The 25,005-nt window shown below is 47.7% G+C and overlaps 2 protein-coding genes across 5 annotated transcripts in view; one reads left to right on the forward strand and one right to left on the reverse strand.

Moving 5' to 3' along the window:
- The window catches only part of COMMD6 (COMM domain containing 6), a 75,488-nt gene that overhangs the window by 26,693 nt on the left and 23,790 nt on the right, over nucleotides 1-25,005 (forward strand). Inside the window, exon 8 of one of the 3 annotated variants that reach the window (XM_068132412.2) lies at nucleotides 8,748-8,832. The exons of 1 other annotated variant lie outside the window; for it this stretch is intronic. The gene's annotated coding sequence lies outside the window, so the exon portion shown is untranslated. Of the gene's footprint in view, nucleotides 1-7,928; nucleotides 8,674-8,747; nucleotides 8,833-25,005 lie in introns of those variants that run through there. One more of the 3 variants, XM_078766235.1, reaches the window with a different exon arrangement.
- Nucleotides 13,498-25,005, reverse strand: part of LOC137437786 (uncharacterized) — a 113,864-nt gene continuing 102,356 nt past the window's right edge. For both annotated transcript variants that reach the window (XM_068132405.2, XM_068132406.2), the window contains 4 exons: nucleotides 19,947-20,262; nucleotides 19,014-19,137; nucleotides 17,516-17,655; nucleotides 13,498-14,354 (listed from right to left, as the gene is read on the reverse strand). In XM_068132405.2, the coding sequence (XP_067988506.1) occupies nucleotides 14,173-14,354; nucleotides 17,516-17,655; nucleotides 19,014-19,137; nucleotides 19,947-20,262 (762 nt within the window). In that variant the 3' untranslated portion in view covers nucleotides 13,498-14,172. The remainder of the gene's footprint in view (nucleotides 14,355-17,515; nucleotides 17,656-19,013; nucleotides 19,138-19,946; nucleotides 20,263-25,005) is intronic.

Raw genomic sequence — 25,005 nt, forward strand, 5'->3', positions numbered from 1 at the left:
TCCCATTTCCCCCCCCCCCCCCAGATAGTTTTTCACTGTTAAACTTTATAATGTTCACACTTTCCCCTCAAGTTCTGTATTCAGTCCATATATTATAACACCTTTTTCTTCTTCTTCTTTAAAAGGCTGCTTTCGACTTGCTCACCAAAATCTATTCATCCCAAAAAAAAAATTCCATCTCTTATAGTGCCTCTTTTCTACATTCCCTAAAACTCTCCTGCACTCCCATCCTCCATCCAGCATCCTTAAACGTATTTTTTGACTCGAAGGTCACAAGAAAACTCATTTTGCAATAAATGTTCGTTTCCCCATTAATCGTACACTTTCTAAAAATCCAATCTCACCCCTCCCCCTCCAAATCTTCCCCATCACCCCACCCCTCCCAAATCTTCCCCATCACCCCACCCCTCCAAATCTTCCCCATCACCCATCCCTTTCAAATCTTCCCCCTTTCCCCTCCCCTCCTAATCCTCCCCATCACCCATCCCTTTCAAATCTCCTGCCTTGCCCCTCCCTCCTAAAACTACCCCCTCACCCCTCCCCCTCCAATACTCCCCCTCGCCCCTCCCCTCCTAGACTCCTCCCTCACCCCTCCCCTCCAAATCTCCCCCATATCCCATCCCTTTCAAATCCCTGCCCTTGTCCCCTTCCCTCTGAAAACTCCCCCCTCCCCTTCAAATCTCCCCACCCTCATTTCTTCTCAATTTCCCCCCTCTCACTCCCCTCCCTCAGTGTCCCTCCCCCGCTTCTTCCCCCTTCCAACTCTCACCTCCATCTCCCCCAACCTTCTGCCTCGCTCTTCCCCCTCCTCAAATAACACCTCATTGTGCCTCACCCAATCACCATCAAACCTTTTGTCCGCCCCATCCTTCCCTTTCTCCGAGCTATTCTGAAATCTCTGACACACCTTCAAACAGCTCTCCCTACCTCTTCCACCTCTCCCACATCTTACCCTACCCCTCCTCCCCCCTGTTCTGTATCCGATGCTCCCCCTTCCTCTTCATTAACGGTATGGACCTCAAAACATCCGGGGCCTTCGTTCAAACTTAACTGATCTCTCCATACAGGTTGCTTCTGTCAAACCAGACGTGATCTGCTTAACAGAAACTTTCCTCCTTCATGATGTCTCTGATTCCTTAGTATCTCTCCCGGGTTTACTCCCCTCCTCCGGTATGATAGACCTGAGCCTCGTCCTGGAGGTGGGGTTTGCTATCTTTATCAAAAAACTCTCTTCCTCACTCGCCCTGCACTGCACTCTCTCCACCTCACCCCCAGGAATACTCTGGCTACGGCTTCCCCTTCGCTCCCACCTCTTGTTTCATATGTGTGTTGCACCGTCCATCAAAACAGTGATGACTCCATTTACATCTCAAACAACAACAACAACATGCATTTTTAAAGGCCATTTTCCCTGTTAGAGCGGGGGTTAGCATTGCGGTCCCCCATGGACAATCTTCTCCATTTTGCCCTATTTTCTGCATCTCTCTTTGTTAACCCCTTGCCCGCATTTCTTCTTCCACCATCTTTAGCCAAGTCTTTCTCGGTCTTCCCCGTCCTCTACTTCCTTCTACATTCATTTCCATCACTCTTCTCAACCAGTCCACTTTCATCCTTCCTCAACACATGACCAAAACCATCTCAAACCTGTTTCCTCTTCACAGCATCAATCACAGGCAATATTCCCATCATCTTTCGCAATTCATCATTTGTCTTCCTCGCTCTCAACGATACTCTGCACATCCGTCGAACCATTCGCATTTCCACCCGTTCCAGCCTTTGTTGCTGCTCTACGTTCATTACCCATGTCTCGCTCCCATAAATCATAACACTTCTCCACACATCACATGCAGCATACACCTTTCCCTTCAGCTTCAGCGACACTCTCGTCCTCATCAGCACGCCACTCAGTTTCCCGAAACTTCTTCCATGCACATCTCACTCGAGCAAACCGTTGCCGAGTCTGATCCACCTTCTCCATTCAGCATGTCTCCCGAGGTAGCAAAATGTTTTCACACCTTCCAGCTTCACGCCGTCTCCAAGATCCAACTCAACATTTCCTCCATCTGCAGCTCCCTCTGTGCACACCTTACATTTGAATGCAGCTGCCACACTGGTAAATGACCCTCTCAGACCACTACATTTTTGATGAACCTACTCAGCGCACATTGTACATTGAATGGAGTTCACTCCGGACACCCTTCCTGCACACAGCACACGGCCACTTCCCAGTTTCTTTCCACCTCACCACATGCTTTAAACACTTGCCCATCACCTTCGTCTTTCCGATATTCACCTTCAGACCTTTTTGTCTCCATACATTCCTTCCACTTGTTCATCTTTTCCTTCAGTCCATCCATACTTTCTGCAATCAACACCAGATCATCTTCATACAACAACTCCCCACGGTAAAACCCTCCTTTAAGTTGAGCCAGCACCTCCATCACAGCTACAAATAGTAGTGGACTTAGTACCCAACCCCTGATGCACTCCCACCTTCACCTCAAACTCACTACTGTTCCCGTCCTTCGTCCTTACAGCTGTGCGTGCTCTTTTGTACATTGCCATCACTACTCTGATCAACCATTCCTCCACTCCTAACTTCCTCAATGCCCCATGTCCAATACTTTGCGTGGAACCCTATCGAATGCTTTCTCCAGATCAACAAACCGAAAAAAACAACCTCTTCCTCTTCTCCATGTAACTTCTCCTGCAAACTGCCTCACAATGAAAAGCGCATCTGTTTGTTCCTCTTCCTGGCATAAAATCCAAACTGCATTTCCGTCGATCTTCACTTTCTTCCTTATCCTCCTCTCCAACACCCTTTCCAATACCTTCATTCCATGCTCCAATAACTTTATCGCTCGGTACGAGCCACACTCCAGAGGGTCACCTTTCCCCTTGTATAGAGGGACGAGGGTACTCAGTTTCCCAATCCATTGGAATTCGGCCTTCTTTCACCACCAGATTTACAGATCTCTGTCATTCTCTTCACACCCCAACTTCCTGCTGCCTTCAACATATCTCCCACAACTCCCGTCGGCCCTCCCGCTTTTCCACTCTTCATTGCTTTTATCGCTTCCTCAACGTCCTTCTCAGTTATCTTCTCTGCCGGTCCTAAAACTGGGTTACTCTCTATGTTGCCATCCTATTAATTCTCTGTATTCAACAGCATTTCCATATATCTTTTCCATCTTCCTTTAATTCTATCTGGGTCGACAACGATTTGTCCCACTTCATCCTTCAAGCAAATCACCCCCATCACATCACACCTCTCTTTCGCTATGTGCTTTGCAATCCTGAATACTGCTTTCTGACCCTCTTCCGAATCCAAGCGTTCTCCGAACATTTTCCTACATGCCTCCTGCGCCTTTGCTACCTCTTTCTTTGCAGCCTTCCTGGCTGCCTTATAACTTTCATGCTCTGCTGTTTCTGCTCCCGTACCCTTCGCCTTCTGCCACTCCTTGAACTTCTTCCTCTTCTCGTCAATCCTCTTTCCAACTTCATCATCCCACCACCATGTTTCTGAGTGCCTCGGTGGTCCTTTTGTCCATCCACATACCTCACCAACGGCTCCCAACAGACTAGCTTTCATTGACATCCAACCACTTTCAAGCTCAACCACATCATCCTCTACCCTACTCAGCCTCTCTTTTAATGCCTCCCTTACTGTCACCTCTTTCAACCTCCACACCTTCATTCTTGGTTGGTACTTCACCCGCCACGCTCTCCTCGCACCTTTCACCCTTATGTCGCAGACAACCAAGTGGTGCTGTGAAACAGACTCTTCCCCCGGGACCACCTTTGTGTCCCGGAGGTGCCCCCTATCTCGCCTACGCACCATCAGGTAGTCAACGGTTGTCGTCGACCCACCTGACGTGTATGTAACAAGCTTATTATCCTCTTTCTGGAACTGAGTATTACAAATCAACAAATCAGCTCCATCAGCAAACTCCAAAATCCTTTCACCTTCTCCATTTCTCACACCATATCCGTAACCCCCATGAACTCCCTCAAAACCATCCATACTCCTTCCCACATGTCCATTCAGGTCTCCTCCCACCACAACAACTTCCTCATCTTTCACGTTTTCCATCAGCTTCTCTATCGCACACCAGAACTTGTCCTTCTCTTCATCGCTCCGACCAACCTGCGGAGCATATCCCGAGATGACGTTCACCAAGAGCTTTCCAATCATCATTTTCACCATCATCAACCTATCACTCACTCTAGTCACACTCACCACACTGTCTACAAACTCCTCAGAAAACAGGACACCAACACCATTCATGCCCTCCAGGCACCCTTGCCACACAAACTTGTATTTCTGTCCCTGCCTACCCTTCACCATTCTCACACCACTTCCCTTCCATCTCGTCTCTTGCACACAACATATGTCCACTCTTCTTCTGACCAATACTTCCACCACTTCCCCTGATCTCCCTGTCATTGTCCCTACATTCCATGTCCCAAACCTCATAAACCGATCTCCACTTTGGGCTGCACCCTGCCCATATGTAGTTGTAATTGTCATGGTTCTCTATTTTGAGGCAATGTTTTTTTTATGGCCGGATGCCCTTCCTGACGCCAACCCTCTTAGTTGACGCCAACCTGACAACTCCATCTTCATCTCGCTGTCTGATAATATGGACCAACTTCTATCTACTCATCCCAACTCTCTCTTCCTCATATGTGGTGATTTCAATTGTCACCATGCCAGTTGGCTGGGTGTGGGGGTACCTTTCTCACCAGCCATGGCTCCTCAGCAAAGGACTTCTGCGACTCACTGGGACTGACACAATCTGTCAATTTCCCGACCCGGATCTCAGTCAACGGAGCATCTTCTCTTCTAGACTTGGTTATGACTAACTTCCCTGAAAATGTCTGCTGCTCTTCTTCTGCTCCAATCGGATCATCTGATCATGTGCTTGTTAAAGTGGACATCTCTCTGACCATTCTCAGGGAGCCTGCTCAGCGTCGACGAGTCTGGCATTTCACTCAGGCCAACTGGCACGGTCTTCAAGCAGCCATCAATCATCTGGACTGGTCTCCCATCTCTACCACCTCTGACATCAACTCATCCTGGGAATTCTTCCAAAGTAAATTGCTCTCTCTCATGCACAGATTCATCCCATCTCGTCTTCAGTTGTCATACCCTTCCTCCCGTCCATGGTACATGGAATCTTGTGGTGAGGCTGTTGCCCAGAAACAACTTGCCTTCGTCTCCTGGAAAGCAAATCCAACGGAAGGAAATCTCATTTCCTTTCACAAAGCCTGAAACAAGTGTGTGTCCACCCTCAGGAGAGCCAGGAAACAATATCTCTCCGTTCTCAAGACCGAACTCTCATCTGTCTCCCTCTTCCAAATCCTGGTGGCGTCTGGTCAAATCTGTTTCTGGTGTTTGTTCCCCCTCCATCCCCTCCCTTACCTCAAACGGCTGCCCAGCTGACTCCGCACGTGAAAAAGCTGAATGCCTCAACTCTGTGTTTACCTCTAAATCTTGTGTCCCAAACCCATCCCTCTCTGTACCCACCGTACCCAGTCGTACCTGGCTGCTCCTGGACTCCGTGTCCTTTCCTCCTGACAAGGTGGAAAAGTTTCTGTCAACCCTCGACTCTGATTCTGCAACTGGACCTGACGGCATCAGCCCACGGGTCCTAAAATCCTGTTCTTCCGCTCTTTCACTCCCTCTCTCTGTTCTCTTCACCCTCTCTTTTGCTCAAGGTCAACTGCCATCTGCTTGGAAATCAGCCAACATCACCGCTTTGCACAAAAAAGGTGCAAAAACAGATCCTAGCAACTACAGACCAATCAGCCTTCTCCCAATTATCAGCAAAGTCATGGAATCCATCATTGCTTTGGATATGAAATCTTTCCTCTTCTCCAATGGCTTGATCTCTGATCATCAATTTGGTTTCAGACCAGGTCACTCTACTCTGGACATGCTGCTTCTGCTGTCTCAACAATGGATGGAGGTCCTCAATGCCAAACAGGAAATTAGAGCTGTCTCCCTCGACATATCACGTGCCTTCGATACGGTCTGGCACCCCGCTCTGCTCACCAAACTCTCCTCCTTTGGTATCCATGGAAATCTCCACGCATGGCTGGCGTACGTCCTCTCTAGTCGTAGTCAACGTGTGGCCCTGAATGTGTTTCTCTCATCTCCTCTTCCTGTTCAGGCTGGAGTTCCCCAAGGCAGTGTTCTGGGCCGGTGCTTTTTCTGGTCTTCATCAATGATCTCTCTGACTCTCTTGAAAATCCTCTCTATCTCTTTGCTGATGACTCCACTCTCTGCCGCTCCATTCCTCTTCCCTCAGATCGGCAGTCCGCAGCCTCCTCACTCTCTGCAGACCTGGACAAAATCACAGACTGGGCAAACAAGTGGAACATGTCTTTCAATCCTGACAAATCTCACACTCTTACGATGTCTCTCCGAAAAGACCGACTGGACAACCCTCCCATCTACTTTCTGAATAATCCTCTCCAAGAAGTTCTGTCACTCAAGCTGTTGGGTCTCACTATCTGCCATGATCTTTCCTGGGAAAACCACATTTCCAAGCTGGCCTCCAAAGCCAGTCGCCGACTGGGCATCCTCCGTCGTGCGAAGTCCTTCCTTGGCACACCTGAGCTCCTCACCACATACAAGGCTTTCATCCGCAGCTCAATGGAGTACTGCTCTCCCCTCTGGGCTGGTGCTCCGGCCTCACACCTAGCTCGTCTTCACGCTGTTGAAACCAAAGCGTTCAAAATCATTGGAATCTCCCGCGATGACGCTATCTCCGAGGGCCTTTCGCTTAATCACCGCAGGCAGGTTGGTGGTCTTTCCGTCTTCTACCGACTCCTCTCCGGCCTTGCTCCCCCAGCTCTCTCTGGGCTCTGTCCCCCAAATATTCCTGCAGGTCGCACAAGATCTGCCTGCAACCCTCTTATGGTTAAACTGCCAAAATCAAGACTCTCTGCTCACCTTCACTCCTCTTTTCTCCCACCTCTGGAACAAACTCCCTCACTCTCTTCAATCCCACTCCTCCCTCCAGGTCTTTAAAACGGCTGTTCACCACCATCTCTTATCTTCCCCAATCCAAAACCTTGATCTTTTCTACCCCTGCTAATTTCACCCCAAATCCACTTTTTTGAGGTGACTTTTGACTTCTTTCCTGGAAGTCCTTGGTGTCCTTGCGTTTTATACCTATCCTGCCTCCCCCCAGGCCCCCTCCCTCCAAAAACATCTCCCAATGTCCCTGCTCTCAAATGTTGTGTTTGTGTGCTTCCTCCCCTTCTCTCCCCATCTTGTCGACCGCTCCCCTTTTTATATACTTTGTTTGCTTGTTTGTTTGATTTGTTTGTTTGATAAATGTTAGCTCTTTCACGAGCCTCGACTCTGTATACAAAAAAAAAAAAAAATGCTGTTTATAACATTCAACAAAGAAGTTTGGAGGAATCCAGACATCCGTGAGGTAGGTTTTACTTGCAGAATGGAGGGAAGATCTACTGTAATCTATATACCCCACAATGACTGGGTTAATAACATGCTATCAAAAAACCGAGGCGAATTCCTTACTTCTGCGATTATCATGAATTCTTCTGCACCGCTTATCATGGAATCATGCACCATACACTGCTTCAATCCAATAACTTTGTATTCGCAACATTGGGATTGAAGTGTTATGGTCATATTTACTATATTATTATTATTACTATTACGAAAACGATACTACTGAAACGATACACTACTGCATTAATAAACCTGGGCTTAATTTGTCCGAAACGGCCCGTAGGTGAGGCATGAAGCCTAAGGCCTATACGTACTGTTACGGATTCGTCACTTCCGTTGTTGTGGTTCTCATCCACTGTAAACATTTTTGGTTGCATGTACTATTTATCGTTTAAGTGAAATAGAGATAACTGTTTTCAAAAGGTTAAAAAAAAGTTAGTGTTTTAAAAGAAACCGGAAACCGGATCGGGAACCGGACGGCGAGAGGAGGAAGAAGAAGAGGAAGAGGAAGAAGAGGCGGAGCGAGTAAGGTGGAGAAGAAGCCAAGCTGCTTTGAGGTCTTGAGCAAACGCTGGCGAACGGAGGTCACAAGTGAACTTTGGGTTTCCTGGGAAAGGGATTCCTGCGACAGAGTTGTTATCGCTGTGACAGATAAACCTGCATGACAGGTTTTGCGGTTGATTCCGAAGAGAATCGTTGGAGTGCCGTTACGTCTCGAGTACGGGCCCGTTGGCCATTTTGCCTCGCGCCCGATTTCGCATCGCTCTCGGCTCTTCACGTCGCTTCAACCATTTCACCGCATCCAGACGTTAACCTGGTGTGTGTGTGTAACGTGGATTTTGGAGTGGGAATTTGCAGTTCGCCGTTTGTGAGCCGTTGAACGTCCATACCTGAAGGTGTAATTTCCCAGTCGCCTCTTGAGGGTACCTTTGCCCATCTTTGGCAGTGGGACTGTCAACCGAACGGGATTCTGGTCTCGATACGACATTGTTCTGACGATCACTGGAGCGTGGATTGACTTTGGCTTGATGCCGGGATAGAGACATTGGGAATGTTGTTTTCGCTCACTTGGAGCACAGTGAGTTATATTGAACGAAACTGATGGTACCATCATAGGAATGATATATTGGTTGTATAATTGATTAATATTTTTGTGTGACCTTAATACAATACTTGTTTGTTGGTAACAATTGGTGTGGTTTCACCATTGATCTTTGACACACAGAATAACACATCTTTCTGCCGTGACTCCTCTCAGGGCTCGGAGGTACACCGTGACCGGGGTTTGGGGAGGAGCACGTAACAGTACCGTTGTGTTGGAAGAGACATAACGCCGATGCTTTCGATATTTGATGGTCATTTTATCAATCTGTTTGTTTGTGTTTCACACTGAATGAAAAACGTAAAGGTAGTGCATGGCGATTGTGATGTATGACAGGTTCAACGATATGTTTGGCCTGAGCGGCATATAAATCAAAATGGCAGAGTGTGGAGAGTCAGCCGCCGTACCGCCGTAATGACATCAGACGTAATCACATCACCCTATCATGTGACCAGATCCTCAGCTCTGATTGGTATACATTTGAGGGGACAAACATACATACAGACAGACAGACAAACACTGTTCTAAACGGCTTTGTCCTATGGGCTATGCCATAAAAAAAACATCTTGAGGCCTTCCTCCAAAGTCCTGCCTCGAGTTCACGGGGACATTCCTGCCTACGATTTACATTTGATCATTTACTGAATAATAGTATGTGTTTGGAAAGCATGTGTACAAGTCATGTCAGTCATTTTGGACCTTGTCTGCTCCACTGGATTAAATTTGCACCATCTCTCTGGCTCCGACCTCACCCTCTCTGACCACTTAGCCATCACTCTGACCATCAACATCCCCGCCCCAACACCAAGACGTTATCGCACTATCACCTTCCGTAAGCTAAACGCTCTTTCACCTACCTCATTCTCATCCACCCTCTCTGAAAAAATGTCCACTTCTCCCTTCATTGACCTCCACACCCCTTCCGACCTCACTGACTACTACAACCACACTCTCTCCTCCTGCCTTGACCAGCTTGCGCCTGTAAAAACCAAAACAGTTTCTTTCACCCATTCTGCTCCCTGGTTTACCCCTGAACTCCGCCTGATGAAAACTCGTGCTCGCCAACTTGAAAGACTCCGCAATAAAACGGGTCTCACAGTTCACTCCCAAGCCTACAAGGACCACCTACAACACTACAAAGATGCCCTCTCCCGCGCCCGCTCAGCCTACTACTCTCAAATTATCCACTCTGGCTCCGGAAACCCAAAAGCACTCTTCTCGACAATAAACAAACTCCTCCGCCCCCTGAACACCACCACCCAGTCATTCACAGTAGACAACTGCATCTCCTTCCTCTCTTTCTTCCAACGCAAAATTGACATCGACAACAGCTTGACGACCGCCGCACCCGCTCCCCCTCCAACCACCTGCCCCCCCTTGTCCTGCCATCCCCTGTCTCCGTTCTCCCCAATCTCCCCTACTGACCTCTCTGAACTCCTCATAGGAATGAAAACTGCCACCTGCACTCTTGACCCCATCCCCTCCAGCTTTGTCAAGGCCTCCCTCCCTGCTCTCTCTCCACTTATCATTGCAACACTAAACTCCTCCCTGTCTACAGGCATCGTCCCACCTTCCCTCAAAATTGCTGCTGTTACCCCCATTCTAAAAAAACCTGGTCTAAACCCTGACACCCTAAACAACTTCAGACCCATCTCCAACCTACCCTTTCTGTCAAAAGTATTGGAACGCGCTGTAGCCACTCAACTCAAAAATAATCTCTCTGCCAATAACCTGTATGAAACATTTCAATCCGGATTCCGCTCCAACCACAGTACTGAAACTGCTCTCCTCAAAATCACCAACGACCTTCTCCTCTCCTCTGACGCTGGCAACCTCAACATTCTCGTCCTCCTCGACCTCAGCGCTGCCTTTGACACCATCGATCACACCATCCTCCTCACCCGACTTGAATCCACCTTTAACGTTACCAGCACTGCCCTCTCTTGGATTAAATCATACCTCTCTGACAGACGCCAGTTCATCTCCATCAATAACTGCAAATCCCCCACTGCTCCCCTCCCCCAAGGTGTCCCCCAAGGTTCAGTTCTTGGCCCCCTCCTCTTCATCCTTTACCTGTCCCCCCTCGGTCACTTAATCCGCCATCATGGTCTCCAATTCCACTGCTTCGCCGATGACATCCAGCTTTTCATCTCCACCAAGTCCGTCTCCACCGACACCCACTCTATCCTGACAAACTGCATCACTGAAATAAAATCCTGGCTTCAAATCAACTTCCTCAAGCTTAACTGTGATAAATCTGAAATAATCATCATTGGCCCAAAAACGCTCACAAAATCCACCCATAACTTTGCCCTCAACATCGACGGTATCCCAGTATCCACCTCCCCTCACATCCAGAATCTTGGCGTCATCTTTGACCAAACCCTTTCCTTCGACAAATACACTAAACAGATCACAAAGTCAGCCTTCTTTCACCTGAAAAACATTGCCCGTCTCCGCTCATCCCTCTCCTCCACGGCTGCAGAAACCCTCATCCACGCCTTCATCACTTCCCGTCTGGACTACTGCAATAGCCTCCTCTATGGTTCACCCTCAAAAATCACCAATAAACTCCAATACATTCAGAACTCCGCTGCCCGTCTACTCACCCATTCCCGGACCCGTGACCACATCACCCCCGTCCTTTACAAGCTTCACTGGCTCCCCATCCCCCAGAGAATCCAGTACAAAATCCTCCTCTTGACATACAAAGCCCTCCATAACCTGGCCCCATCCTACCTGGCTGACCTCCTCTCCAGACACACTCCCACCCGCAACCTCCGCTCTGCTGGTACCAACCTCCTGACCTCCTCCATCCGGACCAAATTCAGATCCTGGGGGGACAGGGCCTTCTCCATCGCTGCTCCCACCCTCTGGAACTCACTACCTCACACCATCAGAGACTCCTCCTCACTCACCACATTCAAAACATCACTAAAGACCCACCTGTTCAACACTGCATTCAACATTCAACCCACAGCATCTAACCCCTGACTATCTCTTCTCCTTCTCCCTCCTTTTGCTTTAAATATTTCCCTATTGATTCTTGTCTTTTTGCAATTGTTGTTTTCATGTATTGTTATGCATTATGTTTTCCACTCTGTCAAAGCGCCTTTGGGCTTCTGGATAAGCGCTATACAAAATAAATGAATTATTATTATTATTATTATTATGTGATGGCAGTTGCTTTGCCCTCGTTTAAGGGTGAGGAATGTTTGTTTTTTTCTATCCCAGTACCGATAGTAGTTGCAGGGCGCCATCATTTAGCGTTGGTGATTTAAGCTCTTTGGCCAATTCAACTCAAACATCTACGTGGCATCAAGTTTATCAAAATGAAGATGTAGGAGCACGTGTCCTGAGAAGGCTGCATACCCATCCCAAAGATTTTATACACCTTTGGTGGCACAAGAGAACATGTAGCAAGGAAATATACCTTCACCTGGTTTCATCAACATGTGTACTTTGATCTTCTCGAATAGAAAATCCACCTGAACATTGGAATCACCTCATGCATCGTAAAATTTGATCCACCATTGCTTTTAGCTCTATTGAGGCACCTACCTTGTGCCGATACATAGCATCCATGTCAGGTTTGAATCTGTCGGCATTCGTATTCATCTATGTCATTTGCATCTCATCACTGAGGCACGACTTCCATGATCAGTTTCTGTATAAAACGAGAGTCAAGGCTCAATCTCACCTGTGGAGGCCGTACTTCAAAGGGCACATTCCAAAAAGTTACAAAAATGTTTATTTGTCCATTTGGGTTTATCAATATACATTTCTGGGCAGACTGTACAAGGTTTCAATGACTTCACAGCTGTTTGCGTTAAGTTGCCGGCCATCCTCCGGGACACGTACATGGCCTCCCAAGTAGAAAGATAAACTTTTTAACGAATCACCTGACGGGCATCATAACAGAAAAAAAAAAAAAATAATAATAATAATGAACAGCTTTCTTTCATGTTATGAAATAGACACTAGCAATAGATTTCCTAATAATTCTGAAAAAGGATCGATATACTTCACTATGGTATGTACATTACATAGTGCACAGATACGAATACCGGAACGGAAATGTACAATGTTTAAGCAAAACCTGGTTAGTTGACAGTTATCCATGGAAAAAAAGGTACCATGTATGGGCGAGAGACTGCAATCAGGATCACTTCACTAATCACAAGGCAAACCGTAGAGCTGGAGAGAAAATGGTTCACAGGAGGAGTGAAGGACAAAATGTTCTAAGACTGGGGAATATATTCACGCCACTTAAATGCACTTCATCTTACACTTTTATGTCTTACATGCCCCCCTCCCATCCAATTAGATGTCTTCCATGCCCCCCTCCTTCAATCCAACTAGATGCCTTTGATGCCCCCTCCCATCCAATTAGATGTCTTCCATGCCCCCCTCCTTCAATCCAATTAGATGCCTTTGATGCCCCCTCCCATCCAATTAGATTCCTTCCATGCCCCCCTCCCATCCACTTAGATGTCTTCCATGCCCCCCTCCTTCAATCCAATCAGATGTCTTCTATGCCCTCCTCCTTCAATCCAACTAGATGCCTTTGATGCCTCCCTCCCATCCAATTGGAGTCCTTCCATGCCCCCCTCCTTCAATCCAACTAGATGCATTTGATGCCCCCCTCCCATCCAATTAGATTCCTTCCATGCCCCCCTCCCATCCACTTAGATGTCTTCCATGCCCCCTTCCTTCAATCCAACTAGACGCTTTTGATGCCCCCCCCCCTCCCATCCAATTAGATTCCTTCCATGCCCCCCTCCCCTCCAATTAGATGTCTTCCATGCCCCCTCCCATCCAATTAGATTCCTTCCATGCCCCCCTCCCATCCAATTAGATGTCTTCCATGCCCCCCTCCTTCAATCCAACTAGATGTCTTCGGTGCCCCCCCTCCCCTCCCATCGAATTAGATGCCTTCCATGCCCCTCCCTTCAAATTCTGCCGTCTCTGCTCCCCCCCTACCCTCCAATTTTGTACCTTCCATGCCTCCTTCCCCCTCAAAATAAAGATACTGAAATGGTAAACACATTGGAACCATCGGGGAATGCAATTTTCTCAGCAACGTGGCGTCGCCAGTCCGTCGCCATTTTCCCGGCTTGAAAGCCAGTCGCTCGGGAACCGAAGATGCCACGAGAGCAGAAGTCCTGCTTGGACCTGACCCTGTAACTGGCTTTGAAACGAGGCCTTAAAAGGCCAAAGGAGTCTGGGGAAATCGAGCGGTAGCAGCAGAGATTCTTCATCTCTTACAATTGTAACGAGCAGCCAAAGCCGATGTCAAGAACATTCAGTGATGATGTAGGTCTTCATTAAACCACCTCGCAAAGCTTGTGTGATGAGGCAGGCCGACGCGGACAGGTGTGGAATACTAGACGCTCGAAGAGATTCGGGGGAAAGTCGGGATCGAAGAAAGGAGCTTCACGGAACACGAGAGAGTATGTAATACAGCTGCCATCACTCGTGCTATAAACTAGTCGCGTCTTCGTTGCACCGAGTACCCTGCACTTAGAGGTCCGACACACGAGCCGTCCCTCATTGCTCACAACTACAGGTGACTCATTGCTCACACCAACAGGTGACGCTTCCGATGAAGTGCGAGGTGGTCGGAGCGCGAGAAGCTGCGCTCACAGTCCGTACACTTGAACGGTTTCACTCCCGTGTGTTTGCGGTAGTGACGAGTGAGCTCGTCCGAACGCGCAAACTTCCAGGTGCAGCCAACCCATGTGCACCGGTACGGCTTTTCACCTGCCAGAAGGTTTGGGGGTGGTCGGCAAGTGACGTCGTGCAAGCATTCCTCGTAATTACATCACCATCAACAAAGAAGGCATTTTATGGGCCAATTAATGCCCTCGAACCCGGTGTTCGTGTATTTGATGGAAAGGTAATGTCGACATTAAAAAACGACATTTATAGCGTCAATAACAATATCGAACCAGAAATATTTGGCACGAATAACTCGATGTAATCAATAACTCGAACTCGAGACTAAGTCCCACGGCAGACTTGCACCTGAGCATGTCCAACCACGATGCTTTAATTGTCTAATCGTGTCAGGTGAGACTTTGCTATATGGGACTCAATGCAAAGGTAGTCTCTGACGAAGCTCTTCACTCAGTGAGGAGCTCATAGGTACCAAGTACTACCTGGTCCTGCTGAAGTACTCCAGCATCGGAGGGGAGTTTGGAGATTTAAAGAAATCGGCTCAATACAAGTCGTAACCACGTGGACTGTGAACTCCACTTCCCCACCGGAACCTGAGCTCCAAAATTCCTGATATCGCCAAATAGAGGAAGTGCGAGACGGTTTGTTCATCGTTCATCTCAGCGCGCCCTGTTGGCTTTGTTAAGGCACACTAGGGCATGCCCGTACTATATATATATATATGTAAAATTATATCCCCCCCCTCTATTTACATGAAATGGTTTGGTCCATTCGCAAAGCCAAAGCGAACGGCTTGCGAGTACGGTGACAATCCCCCCCCTCTATTTACATGAAATGGTTTGGTCTAAAGCGAACGGCTTGCGAGTACGGTGACAATCCCCCCCCCCCCCCCCTCTATTTACATGAAATGGTTTGGTCCAAAGCGAACGGCTTGCGAGTACGGTGACAATCCCCCCCCTCTATTTACATGAAATGGTTTGGTCCAAAGCGAACGGCTTGCGGAGTTTGGTAAAGAAATCGCCATAGCGTGCACAAACGCGCAGGAAAGCGAAAGAATCGCAAATTAGTTTTAATTAGTTTTAAAACATAGTTTAACGCCAACATAGCGGCAACATAGTTTGCCAACGTGAAATAAATGAATACGCTCTCAAATAGGGCATGCCCGTACTATATCTATATCTAAAATTATATCCCCCCCCTCTATTTACATGAAATGGTTTGGTCCAAAGCGAACGGCTTGCGAGTACGGTGACAATCCCCCCCCTCTATTTACATGAAATGGTTTGGTCCATTCGCAAAGCCAAAGCGAACGGCAGTTACGAATCGCAGTTACGATGAATCGCAAAGTAGTTTTAATTAGTTTTAAAACATAGTTTAACGCCAACATAGTTTGCCAACGTGAAATAAATGAATACGCTCTCAAATGTGCCGTCCGAGGCAGAGTGTGTTCGCCACGTTCGGCACACGCGATAGCTCGCTGCTCTCTGATTGGTTGAATCGTTTTTTGGACATAGCTCGGTAAGTAATTGTCCGATTAATATGAAACCTTGAAAAGGCACATCCTCGGGTCCCCAGCAATATACCTGGCAAGTTTCAAGTATATCGGACCCGTGGTTGTCGAGAAACAGCGGTCACAGACAAACAAACAAACAAACAAACACACATACAGAGATTAGTGGAATTATAGATAGACTAGGGCATGCCCGTACTATATATATATCTAAAAGTATATCCCCCCCCCCCCTCTATTTACATGCAATGGTTTGGTCCAAAGCGAACGGCTTGCGAGTACGGTGACAATCCCCCCCCTCTATTTACATGAAATGGTTTGGTCCAAAGCGAACGGCTTGCGAGTACGGTGACAATCCCCCCCCTCTATTTACATGAAATGGTTTGGTCCAAAGCGAACGGCTTGCGAGTACGGTGACAATCCCCCCCCTCTATTTACATGAAATGGTTTGGTCCAAAGCTAACGGCTTGGCGCTTGCGGAGTTTGGTAAAGAAATCGCCATCGCGTGCACAAATGCGCAGGAAAGCGAATGAATCGCAAATTAGTTTTAATTAGTTTTAAAACATAGTTTAACGCCCGAGCGAGTTTAACGCAATCGCAAATCGCATCGCAAAGCGAAAGAATCGCAAATTAGTTTTAATTAGTTTTAAAACATAGTTTAACGCCAACATAGCGCCAACATAGTTTGCCGACGGGAAATAAATGAATACGCTCTCAAATGTGCCATCCGAGGCAGAGTCTGTTCGCCACGTTCGGCACACGTGATAGCTCGCTGCTCTCTGATTGGTTGAATCGTTTTTTGGACATAGCTCGGTAACTACTTCTGCGATTAATTTAAAACCTTGAAAAGGCACATCCTCGGGTCCCCAGCAATATACCTGGCAAGTTTCAAGTATATCGGACCGGTAGTTGTCGAGAAACAGCGGTCACAGACAAACATACAAACAAACATACACACAGAGATTAGTGGAATTATAGATAGATTACTCTTCCATTTGCTTGTTTTTATATTATTCATATTTTTATTGTATCCGAGTGATGCACTCACTAATAAGAGTGCATATAATGACTGTATCCTAGTGATGCACTCACTAATAAGAGTGCACATAATGACTGTATCCTAGGGATGCACTCACTAATAAGAGTGCACATGATGACTGTATCCTAGTGATGCACTCACTAATAAGAGTGCATATAATGACTGTATCCTAGTGATGCACTCACTAATAAGAGTGCACATAATGACTGTATCCTAGTGATGCACTCACTAATAAGAGTGCACATGATGACTGTATCCTAGTGATGCACTCACTAATAAGAGTGCACATGATGACTGTATCCTAATGATGCACTCACTAATAAGAGTGCACACAATGACTGTATCCTAGTGATGCACTCACTAATAAGAGTGCATATAATGACTGTATCCTAGTGATGCACTCACTAATAAGAGTGCACATAATGACTGTATCCTAGTGATGCACTCACTAATAAGAGTGCACATGATGACTGTATCCTAGTGATGCACTCACTAATAAGAGTGCACATGATGACTGTATCCTAATGATGCACTCACTAATAAGAGTATTCGAGTGATGTACTCATTGGTATGAGTGTGGATATGGTTGTATCCGAGTGATGTACTCCTTGGTATGAGTGTGGATATGGTTGTATCCGAGTGATGTACTCACCGGTATGAGTGCACATAATGATCGTGTCTGAGTGACGTACTCACCGGTATGAGTGCGCATATGAGCCTTCAAATGAGAACTTTTGGTGTACACCTTGTCACAGCCAGAAAAGGCACACCGATGAATGCGTCGCCTTTTTGAGTCTGGAGATCCTGGACTTGCTGGGAACTTGATGCCTGGGGAGCTTAAGGAAAAAGGGAAAGAAGAAAAGAAGAGACAACGACAGGGAATAATGATGGTGCCGATCCAGTGTTGTCCTATTCATTCTCATAACCGACATCATGTGCCACAAAACATGTCCAATGAGGTCAATGAGCACCACTCAAAACTACTATCTTTCATTGCAAGCCAATATGACGCAAAGGCATCGGAGGAAACAACATTCCATGAAAGCGGCTTCCTAAAGGACCACAAAGCAGTGTGTTTATGTCATGTCCATTCAAAGCAGGCTAGAAAGTTTGTTGATAGGTTGATCTGCAATTATAAAATGACCTTCACTCTCACCCCAAATCTGATGTTCTCCAGAACCCGAATTAAAGACTATAGTTTTAAGATACCCATGACAATCTTCTCCATTTTGCCCTATTTTCTGCATCTCCCCTTGTTAACCCCCTTGCCCGCATTTCTTCTTCCACCACCTTTAGTCAAGTCTTCCTCGGTCTTCCCCGTCCACTACTTCCTTCTACATTCATTTCCATCACTCTTCTCAACTGCATGCCCCATCCAAAACCTTGATCTTTGTACCCCCGCTAATTTCACCCCAAATCCACTTTTTTGAAATACCAACTTCTTTCCTGGAAGTCCTTGGTGTCCTTGTGTTTATACTTCCTCTCCCACCCCCCTCCCCATTCCCACGCCACCTCCCCCCAAGCCCTCTCCCTCCCACACATTCCCGATGTCTCTGCTCTGAAATGTTGTGTTTATGTGCTTCCCCTTCTCTCCCCATCTTGTCTACCGCTCCCCTTTTTATATACTTTGTTTGTTTGTCTGTTTGATTTGTTTGTGTGATAAATGTTAGCTCTTTCAGGAGCCTCGATTATGTATACATTTTTTTTTAAACAAGCAAGTAAATAAGGTTCTAGTTTGTGCAACATTTTGCCTCCAACACGTCATCACTGTCTCATCTCAAGCAGAGCCAACACTGAGGTTTTAGCTCTGACCGATGGAAGACCTCGGGGAGGAGAATCGGGTCACGTCGGCCTCAATGGCGACCAAAGTGTCCGAAATTCCACACTCAACTTGCATCTTTGTGGAGCTGACACAGGAAGACGCAATGCTATTTCTCAATGTGGGTGAAACGAAGTGCTGCTGTCTTGGCTGTGTGTGTGTGTGTGTGTGTATGTGTGTGTGTGTGTGTGTGTGTGTTACTGTGTGTGTGTGTGTGTGTGTGTGTGTGTGTGTGTGTGTGTGTGTGTGTGTGTTCGTGTGTGTGTTACTGTGTGTGCGTGTTACTGTGTGTGTGTGTTGCTGTGGGTGAGTGTGTGTGTGTGTGTGTGTGTGTGTGTGTGTGTGTATGTATGTGTGTGTGTTTGTTTGGCGTACTCCTGTGTGAGATGGTCTACATCCACGGCAATCTCCGCACACTCGTCGCTGATGGCCGCCATGGAGGCTTCATCCTCGCTGCCACTCTCTCTTCCCCCAATCTCCTGCTTGTTGTCATCATCCTCTGAACATGCATGAAGAGAGTTTATCAATTTGATTTGATTTTCACGTTTGTTTTCACCGAGTATTTATTCCCTCGACATCCACACATAATTGGTGATTGGAGGGGATGAAGGGGAGGGAGGAGGAGGGCATCAAAACGGGGATGAACCGATCAGATTATGAAAATAGGAATCAGAAGGAGATGGAAGGAAATTAAATAACATGCCGAGACGAATAAAAGGGGAAGTTTAAAGAGAAGAATGATTGAAGACGAATGAGGTGATAGGGAAAGAAAGGGTGGAGAAGAATAAATGTGGGAATGGAAGAAAATGTCTTGAGAATCTTTCTGTAATTATGGAGCAAACGTGGACGTCACAGAAACTCCAAAAATGACATTTAACAGCTCGTAGGCCTAAGTAGAGGCTTCAATCCCGACTATCTCTGGTAGCAACCCCAATAATGGCCACCCAAGGCCAGCAGACACGAACGTACTTTAGCCTTACTCCGATGCACACACACCGGCACGTACTCCAGGCCGAGCTCTGATAAACTGAGAAGGGTCGTCCTGCCCGAAGGGTGGGGTTGCCCACGAGGAGCTACTTAAAATAGAGAAAACTGCGAGTGGTGGGGGGTGAGTGTTTGTGGAGGCATAAGGAGGGGAGGGGTAAAAAAAACAGGGCAGGGATTGAGAGGAATGGGAGTGGAAGAGGAGAGGGGGTGAGGAGGTACAATGAGGGATATGAGAGAAAACATTGAGAAGCAAAAGGTTGATTGAAGAGGGAGTTGGAGAGTGCAGAGGGATGAAATAGACAGTAAAGAGTGATATCGAACCGATTGGACTTCGTCGGCGCGTCTCGATGACGGGCACAGCGATGGCCGCCCCTTGACTCTGTACGGGAATCGGTTGAAGCACGAGAGACAGCTGGGCAGGAGCACCAGACAGTGACTGGTGCAAAGGGTGCTCGAACACCGACGGGTTGACCGGTGACGACGTGGAGCCCCTCGTCTTCCTGTTGTTGATGGACAGGTCGACCGGCTCCGTCTGGACCGAAAAGAGACCATCGTCACAGCAACCAGCGACGTCCCCGTCATCCGGCTGCTCCTCCTTGATCCGAACCAAACCGGAGTTGCGAGATCTTTCCGCACACTGTGAAGAGGGAATTACGGCATTAGCAATACAAGAGGAAGAGGGTGAACATCGCAAGGAGATTAGGACCGAACGTGCACGAGGTTTTGCATTCGGATGATAACAGACCTTCCAATGCAAAAATAACCCAAACGGTTTCAACCATTATTAGATTGTGCAACACATCCCTCGGTCAGGGATGTTATGATGGTGAAAAGATGGTGGAACAAGAAGCTTTTCCTGGTTAGGAGAAATCGAGGCTTTCGAACTCCCCCTGATCATATGTGCAATGGTGCCTGTGGTAAAACGTTGACTACAGTCTGTGCTTCGGAACACACACACACACACACACACACACACACACACACACACACACACACACACACACACACACACACAGTATCACACACACACAGTATCACACACACACAGTATCACACACACACAGTATCACACACACACAGTATCACACACACACAGTAACACACCCACACACCCACAGTATCTCACACACACACACACACAGTATCACACACACACAGTATCACACACACACAGTATCACACACACACAGTATCACACACACACACACACACACACACACACACACACCCACAGTATCTCACACACACACACACACAGTATCACACACACACAGTATCACACACACACAGTATCACACACACACACACACACACAGTATCACACACAGTATCACACACACACACAGTATCACACACACAGTATCACACACACCCACAGTATCTCTCTCACACACACCCACAGTATCTCTCTCACACACACAGTATCACACACACACACACACACACACACACACACACACACACACACACACACACACACACACACACACAGTATCACACACACACAGTATCGCACACACACACAGTATCACACACACACACACACACACAGTATCACACACACACACACACACAGTATCACACACACACACACACAGTATCACACACACACACACACAGTATCACACACACACACACACAGTATCACACACACACACACACACACAGTATCACACACACACTATCTCATACACACAGTATCACACACACACACACACACACACACACACACACACACACACACACACACACACACACACACACACACACATAGTATCATACACACACTAACACACATAGTATCACACACACAGTAACACACACACACAGTATCACACACACAGTATCACACACACACAGTATCACACACACAGTATCACACACACACACACACACACACACACACACACACACACACACACACACACACAGTATCACACACACACAGTATCACACACACACAGTATCACACACACACAGTATCACACACACAGTATCACACACACAGTAACACACACACAGTAACACACACACACACCCACACAGTATCACACACACACAGTATCACACACACACAGTATCACACACACACAGTATCACACACACACACACACACACACAGTATCACACACACACACAGTATCACACACACAGTATCACACACACCCACAGTATCTCTCTCACACACACAGTATCACACACACACATACACACACACACACACACACACACACACACACACACACACACACACACACACACACAGTATCACACACACACAGTATCACACACACACACAGTATCACACACACACACAGTATCACACACACACACACACACACACACACACACACACACACACACACACAGTATCACACACACACACACACAGTATCACACACACACACACACAGTATCACACACACACACACACACACACACACACACACACACACACACACACACACACACACACACACACTATCTCATACACACAGTATCACACACACACACACACACACACACACACACACACACACACACACACATAGTATCATACACACACTAACACACACAGTAACACACACACACAGTATCACACACACAGTATCACACACACACACACACACACACACACACACACACACACACACACACACACACACACACACACACACACACACACACACACACACAGTATCACACACACACAGTATCACTGTCACTCTCTCTAATGTCTGTGTCCTTTCTTCCTCTCCATTCTATATTTTACCCAAGACAATAGCTTGTGTGAGGGAGGAGGAAGGGAAAAAAAGGAGAAGTAGAGGAGGACTATGGGAATATAAACAGAGGCAGCAGAGGATGGGGAGTGGATGGGGGAATTGGGTGAGGGCGGGGGGGGAGGGGGAGGGAGGGGGAAACGAAGTGAGATATGGCGAGGCCCAGAACAGAGCCTAACCCACAGGCAAAGCCAGCCAGATTATGTTGCATCCAAAATAGACTCCACACGGTTTTGCTGTTATGTTCAGATCATCGTTCCATCTTCCACCCTCCTGTGCCATTTCACAACTCCATATTACCTCTGTGTCTCATAGGCCAAAGGTGATTTGATCTGAGCAAAAAAACTCTGCTGGTAACAACCTCAAAATAATACATACTCCCTCGAAATGCCAAACTGAGATCAGGATAATAAGGGAAGACTATGTGGGTGAGACGACGGAATCAACAGGACATTGATCGAGGTATGGTCATGGCCATGCGAGGCAAGGAGAGGCTGACATTTCGGCTGTTAACCCTTCATCGGAACACAAGAGGGTGAAGTACCCAAAATGTCAGCTTCTCCTCAGTTCCCACGGTGGTTAGGATACCTCGATCAATGTCCGGTTTATTTCGTTCAATTTTCTGTCTGTCCGCCAACGCAGATCGACATTAGCCCTCACGAGCAAGACTAGTTTTTCGTTTTGTTTGGACTAGACAGGGCTGAGGCAGCCGAGGCCAGGTGGAAAGATTCCTTCTTACAGGTTGATGACGTTTTCAATCAGGGAATGTATCAGCGTTAGTAAAACAGTCTCATGCAGTGCGGCCTACACTGCTGCCCGACTTGCAATCCCCTCCGATGTTCTCTTAGCCCCACCTTGGACCGGTGCCCAAAAGCGTGGCCTCCTTCTCCCATTCCATCCGTTCATCCGGTTCCCATGGAAACCCAGCGGTCCGCGAACGACTGGTTCGGGGGTGTGGGGTGGAGGCCGCCACGAGGCAGGATGCAATTTCCATCCCATTTCATCCGATTCGAGCTGGAGGCCGCCACGAGGCAGGATGCGATTTCCATCCCATTTCATCCGATTCGAGCTGGAGGCCGCCACGAGGCAGGATGCGATTTCCATCCCATTTCATCCGATTCGAGCTGGAGGCCGCCACGAGGCAGGATGCGATTTCCATCCCATTTCATCCGATTCGAGCTGGAGGCCGCCACGAGGCAGGATGCAATTTCCATCCCATTTCATCCGATTCGAGCTGGAGGCCGCCACGAGGCAGGATGCGATTTCCATCCCATTTCATCCGATTCGAGCTGGAGGCCGCCACGAGGCAGGATGCGATTTCCATCCCATTTCATCTGATTCGAGGTAGAGGCCGCCACGAGGCAGGATGCGATTTCCATCCCATTACATCCGATTCGAGGTGGAGGCCGCCACGAGGCAGGATGCGATTTCCATACCATTTCATCTGATTCGAGGTAGAGGCCGCCACGAGGCAGGATGCGATTTCCATCCCATTTCATCCGATTCGAGCTGGAGGCCGCCACGAGGCAGGATGCGATTTCCATCCCATTTCATCCGATTCGAGGTGGAGGCCGCCACGAGGCAGGATGCGATTTCCATCCCATTACATCCGATTCGAGGTGGAGGCCGCCACGAGGCAGGATGCGATTTCCATCCCATTACATCCGATTCGAGCTGGAGGCCGCCACGAGGCAGGATGCGATTTCCATCCCATTACATCCGATTCGAGGTGGAGGCCGCCACGAGGCAGGATGCGATTTCCATACCATTTCATCTGATTCGAGGTAGAGGCCGCCACGAGGCAGGATGCGATTTCCATCCCATTACATCCGATTCGAGGTGGAGGCCGCCACGAGGCAGGATGCGATTTCCATCCCATTTCATCCGATTCGAGCTGGAGGCCGCCACGAGGCAGGATGCGATTTCCATCCCATTTCATCCGATTCGAGCTGGAGGCCGCCACGAGGCAGGATGCGATTTCCATCCCATTTCATCCGATTCGAGGTGGAGGCCGCCACGAGGCAGGATGCGATTTCCATCCCATTACATCCGATTCGAGGTGGAGGCCGCCACGAGGCAGGATGCAATTTCCATCCCATTACATCCGATTCGATTCGATACCCAAAAGGGTTGCGCACACCTCTGCAGTGTCCCCGGGAACGAATGACGTTTTAAAGACGAACCAAGCGATCGTCTCTGCTTACGGTGGCCGAGCGGGTTTGGACGTTGGCTGCGATTTACAAGTACGTGCAAGATTTGGTGTCCATCAGTCCGATGTTCAATAAAACTGCATCCGGAATGGATGTCCATGATCGAATTTTTTCTTTTATTTACTGGTTTCAAATCAACGGCCCATCAAGCAAAGCAGTGAAGACGATTCGTAGCCAATCATCCGGCGGAACAGAGCGACACCGCTCCTGCACAACTCTAACCTGATACCATCATTAAACCTCTTCACCACCGCGCCAAGATTCCATTGATTTTCTCATCAAGCTTAATCACATTCAATCTTCATTCCTCTGAGTATTATGGACACATATACCGCGTGAAGTGGTAATCCGGGTACGGATCGCTGGCTTGAGATTTTGTAATTAATTGTA

This window comes from Myxine glutinosa, chromosome 12, assembly GCF_964187855.1.
Source record: "Myxine glutinosa chromosome 12, kmMyxGlut1.1, whole genome shotgun sequence".
Taxonomy (NCBI): domain Eukaryota; kingdom Metazoa; phylum Chordata; class Myxini; order Myxiniformes; family Myxinidae; genus Myxine; species Myxine glutinosa.